Source organism: Egretta garzetta, unplaced genomic scaffold (genome assembly GCF_000687185.1).
Source record: "Egretta garzetta isolate BGI_Z169 unplaced genomic scaffold, ASM68718v1 scaffold56, whole genome shotgun sequence".
NCBI classification, from domain to species: domain Eukaryota; kingdom Metazoa; phylum Chordata; class Aves; order Pelecaniformes; family Ardeidae; genus Egretta; species Egretta garzetta.
Window position 1 is genome coordinate 9,677,217 of NW_009260182.1, and position 5,204 is coordinate 9,682,420.

The following is a 5,204-nucleotide window of genomic DNA, read 5'->3' on the forward strand; positions in this document are numbered from 1 at the left end:
TCCGCGTCCCCCTTCTGTAGGTGCTCTCCTGCGAAGCTGGGACTACAGGAAAGAAAAAAAAAAAAAAACCACAGTAAACCGCTTTGGATCGTGGCTAGTATTTTTCTGGTAGTTCCTCTCATCTAGCTACCAAAGGCAAGTACTAAAACCAAGCTGTAGCATGAAATTACATACAGAGGTGAGCTACAATATTTCAGCAAAAAATCTCTTTTTATGCAAAGTCCTTAAAGTCTCTCTAACATACACTTATTGTTATTATTGTTATTATTGTTATTATTGTTATTATCATTACATCAATATTAGTTACTATGTCTGCAAGGAAAAGTCCAAGTAAATATAGTTCTGGATAGACGTTTTGCTGATTGTGTCCGACTTAAAGCAGAGCCATTCCTGTGCCGCACACACAAACACACCTCTTCTCATTTTTCTCCCATGACAATAAAACCTAGGACTGAACTGACAAGCAAAATCACTGAATGGACATTTTCCTTGAGAGCGCTCAGCTTTGAGAGAATCATTTATAAAACTCAAGAAAGTCTGAACGGTTCAAGTTTGATGAAGCGGCTCTCTTGCCTTTCCATGTCCAAACACTTCCTTTCCCGTGATTCCCAATACCTGACCACAAAAAAAGAATAGCACCTAAAAGGTTATTTTACCCTAATTCATGTGCAGTAAAATGTATTTTCCAATTAACCAAATTTGCCGATTCGTCCCGCTTGGACACTCTTATAATTTATAATGTAAAAGTGTTCTTTCTTTATCTAAAGACCAAGGTGACTGCTTTTAATTTTCTGTAACCTTTTTACACTTGATGTTCACCAGACTCATAATGTTAATTGGCTTCATATACGGATCATCAGTTTAATGAAGGAATAAATCCTATGTTGCTTTATGTCCCTCTGTTTTAACAATGATTGCTTTAATGAAGAATGTGATGTGTTTGAAATCAAAGCTGCAGGAGACATTAGAGGTTTTTGTTTTTTTTTTTATGGTGACTGAAATGCTTATTTAAAGATAAAACCATGAAGTTTCCATATTTCAAAAGCTTTTCTTTAAATCATTTCCCATGGAAAATACTGACACATTCTTCAGCAAAGAACAACTTCTTTGTAATTGTGAGCAGAGACTGAGAGTAACACAGTTTGTAATATAAACATCCCAATTAGGTTATGAAAATCTCTCTGAGCTGATTTTATACCACTGCAGTTTTCATTCAGAGTTTAATTAAAATGCCTAGTGAGTTCAAAAGGAGTTATGTCTGCTTCAGTAAGGAGTATTTTGGGGTAACTAATACATCTCTTTGTCAACCTACTGTGTTTTCACTGTTCATGAGTAAATGAAGAAAAGTATAGGGGAGAAAGAATTGTCAGCTCACACACAAAAGCTCTGGTTTGCTGTAATCTATTTCTCCCCATGAGGATTTTAGGATTTTGGGAGCAAGGGTAAAACACAACGAAACATGGGCTCATAGAGGTAGGTGACTGCAAATCAGAGCATCGGTTAGGCCAAGCTGGAAAGCAGCAATTAGACCCAACTGCATGTGCTGGTTACACTAGCTACAGCACGTTTAAAATGTACAAAGCAAATGCATTCTGGTAATTGAACTTTTACGTTCCTGGTCCCACTTACAATGAAAGTAAGCCTTCTTTTTTTTCTTTTTTTCTTTTTTTTTTTTCCCCTCTAATGGGGACTGCATATACTGGATATATTTTTTCTCATTTGAGAGCTGCTGTCTGGGCTGAAATTATGAGATCCCTAGATACGGGAACATGCAACACAGAAGAGGAAAATCTCTAATCAAAGCCTGAGTAACCAACTGATTTGGACAGAAATTTCACGATATGGCAGAGGAAGTGCTTGGGAGAGGAAGGGTATTGGTTTAAATTGCATACCACTGAGAAGTCATGCAGTGTGCTAGGCCTGATCCCATGACCCCTTGGGTTTTTGTCCCCACAAGTATTATACCAATTCAACCCAGGTCATGCCAAGTTTCAAGTAGATACTCGCACATCTCTCCCCTTCTCTCTGCCATTGTGTCTAAGAGAACCGTGTGATTCCTTTCAGAGCTGACCAGGACTATAGTCCTATGGCCAGAAGTGTACAAACACACAGAAGACAGCCCATAAACCATACTTTGCCTTCCCTCTCCATGGAGCACAAGAAGGTACCCTGGGGCATCTCCAGTGGCACAGAGGATGAGACTGCCAGGAGGCTCATTCAGTAGCAACAGTCCTCTACCTGTAGCTATGCCTTTACCAAACCTATGCCGCGGTCCCCTTACCTTTTGAGGTGACCCAGAGTGCAGGCTGGGGACTATGCCAGGATATGTTGAGGCAAAACAACATTGGTTTTCAGTGGGATTGTCTGGGGTTTTTAATGAAGATATCATACAAAAATGCTTCTTCCTGGATGTGCTCTTTCCCTAAAGAGAGTCTTCTAGCCAAGATTTGTGAGAAAAGACTTCCAAGGGAGCAGCTGTAAGAGTGAGAAAAAGTAGTAGCGTTACTTGAAGGTAGGAAAATGAGATGCAGAAAGACTAATTGATTTACTCAAGTTGTACTGCAGAGGAGAGCAGTAAACTCAGAGTGTGTCAGTCAACATCTTAAGCATTTGACCTTGCATTTGGAGAAAAGTTTTTCCAGAAGCAGCTGCTCTGGCTTACCAGAATCCAGTGTTTTTGAAAATTGAACAGATCTCACATAAAAGTGGATTATATGATTATTGATATTATTTACCCTTGTCAAAGGCAGAAAGGTGATTTCCTATTGTCTAAAAGGTACCCAGAGCTACGAGAAGATTGAGAGCTGTGGAGGTCAAAGTTAAAATTTGAAAGACACATGATATCTCAGATTTAGGTTTGTGCTTTCTTTGGGTGGTCCTTATTCTCCCATGGACTTAGCAGTTTATTCATTATTTTTCAGATGCTTGGAAGTCTGCAGGAACTGGCCCTTAAAATATACATCAATTGTACTATTGTTTATTCCTCCTCTGTTCTGATGGAACATATTTGGGAACAATATAATATTCTCAAATATAGCTGCTTGCCCAATTTTAGGTTCCTGATCTGTGTAGAGCTCCTAAAACAATGACCTGCTCTTCAAAGACGTTGACTACCGTCTAGGGCTTTAGAAATACTGAAATACTCACTTTTTCCAGAGACGTGGTCTCTTGACTTCTCCACATCTCCTTGTGTTAACAAGACAGGGCAATTGGCTTTCTGGCAGAACAAACTTGTCTTAGATCTCTAACTGAGCACAGAGATGCTCCAACACCATGTTTATGCTAGCTGCATAGGTACTTTGATGATGTCATGGTCTTGTTCTTCACCAAGTAGAATAAAGACAAATCTTTATCTGTGTAACAAGAAGGTAAACCCTTGTGCTTATTCTGTGAAACAGGATAAAGAAAGGATTAAAACCTTCCTCCCCCCTTTTTCTTCTTCTCATGATGGGTGGATAACATAGTTTATGTGTAACACCTCCTCAGTCCTTCAGCCCACCCTTCTAACCATGCTTAAGTTCAAGGTCATACCTGCGCCACCTTTTAATGTTTAATTCAATGGAGAACTAGAACTAGGCCTTTCTTCATCCAAATCCCCCTGGAGTTATTTCCAAGGATCTGGATGCTCTGTGCTAGAGTATTTCTAATGAAAGGCATTACTGAAACACTGATAATGGTGTTCACTGATGTTCAGAGATTTGTTGATTCAGAGATCGAGATGGGACAATTTAAACAAGCTGAATATTACATGAATGAAGGTAAGGAGGAAATCGTAATTCATTCTTTGGGCTTAAGAACAAGGCAATACAGGGTCATGCAAAATTTAGGGCAGGGTCCTAAAGCATTCTAAAATAAATTCAACTTGAGAGACCATGTGTAATGCCTTTCAGCCTTTCACCTCCAGCTTCATGAATCTTATTTTTGCCACCATATTTTCTTAAACCAGGACCTCCTCTTTCCTCCACCCTTTCCAGTGCCCTCTGTCCCATTTTCTTACCTTAAAATGCAGGTCCTATCCCTGTCTCAGGGTTCTTGGAGCATTTGGTGAAATAAGTCAGGAAGGCTTGAGACAGGACTTTGAACAGGAATGGGTTATCACACACCATGGAACTTACAAGGTCACTTACCTACCAACAAAAGAGGCATAAACTACCTCGGGGGCTTCTGCACAGAGAGAGCGCCAGCACGCAGGAGTTACCCCAAAGCGCTGACGCATGACAGTGTGTGGTGAAGGAGGAAAGGTTGGGTGGTCTTGAGGAGCACAGACCTTAGGGCAGCCGGTGGACTTCTTGTACCTAAGGCTGGCCTTGCTCAAGAAGCAAGTGATACATTCATGAGCTATCATGCAAGAAACAACAGGAGAAGTGGAATGGCCACAGTCATGCTGTTATCAGTTGGTTTATGCTGGATGGGAGCAGAGAACCCTGCTGGCATTCTCTGGAGTTCAGGTAGGGTTTGCAATGTTCAAACTTCCATTCTTAAAAAAAAAAAGTTTATTTTCTTAGCCTGTCCTTAGGCAAGTTACATCTACACTTTCAAAGTCTACATTCACATTTGAGTTGCATTCACAAGTCTCGGAACACATATCTCCTCCTGCCCAGAATGAGAATGAACCTCTTCAGAATATTTTAACTATTTTCTTTTAAAGAATTAAATGCTGATCTTCGAATGCTGAAGGTGTTCACAGAAAAAAACCTGCCCTTTTGACATGTTGTTTTCAAAATATGCAAATGGCACTTGTAATGAATAAAACCCTAAAAAACCTTCAAATTACAAATACAAAATGATGTTGAAATCAGAATAAAATATTATGGAACACTGAAATTGTATTTTTTTTAAATGAAATTTTTCTTCTGGTTTTTTGGCACACAAAAATTTGAAAGCTGATTCGACTGCTTGACCCTGAAAATTCTCATGCGATGGGGAGAAATATTTCTGCCCACTCCTGCACAGTACCTCTGCAGGAAAGCAGTGAGGCTGAAAGGCACTGAGCCAGAGAGGCAGTTGGCGTCCTGGCGTGCGACCATGGTCTGTCCTATCCATCCACCAAAGACTGCTGCCTTTGAAACAGCTTCTGAGCTGTCGCATTTATAAACCAATATGAAGAGTCAGCTGGTGACTTTGAGTGGCCGTTGACCCACCTCAAGCATCCCACATCAGCGGCGGGAGGCACCCCCCGGGGGGGGGGCACGGGGGGGGGCGGG

General features: G+C 40.6%; 1 protein-coding gene across 1 annotated transcript in view; it reads right to left on the minus strand.

Annotated features, from left to right (window-relative positions):
- The window catches only part of DRGX (dorsal root ganglia homeobox), a 27,879-nt gene that overhangs the window by 20,414 nt on the left and 2,261 nt on the right, over window positions 1-5,204 (minus strand). The window contains exon 2 of the mRNA XM_009641898.1: window positions 1,632-1,680. Within this exon, the coding sequence (XP_009640193.1) occupies window positions 1,632-1,680 (49 nt within the window). The remainder of the gene's footprint in view (window positions 1-1,631; window positions 1,681-5,204) is intronic.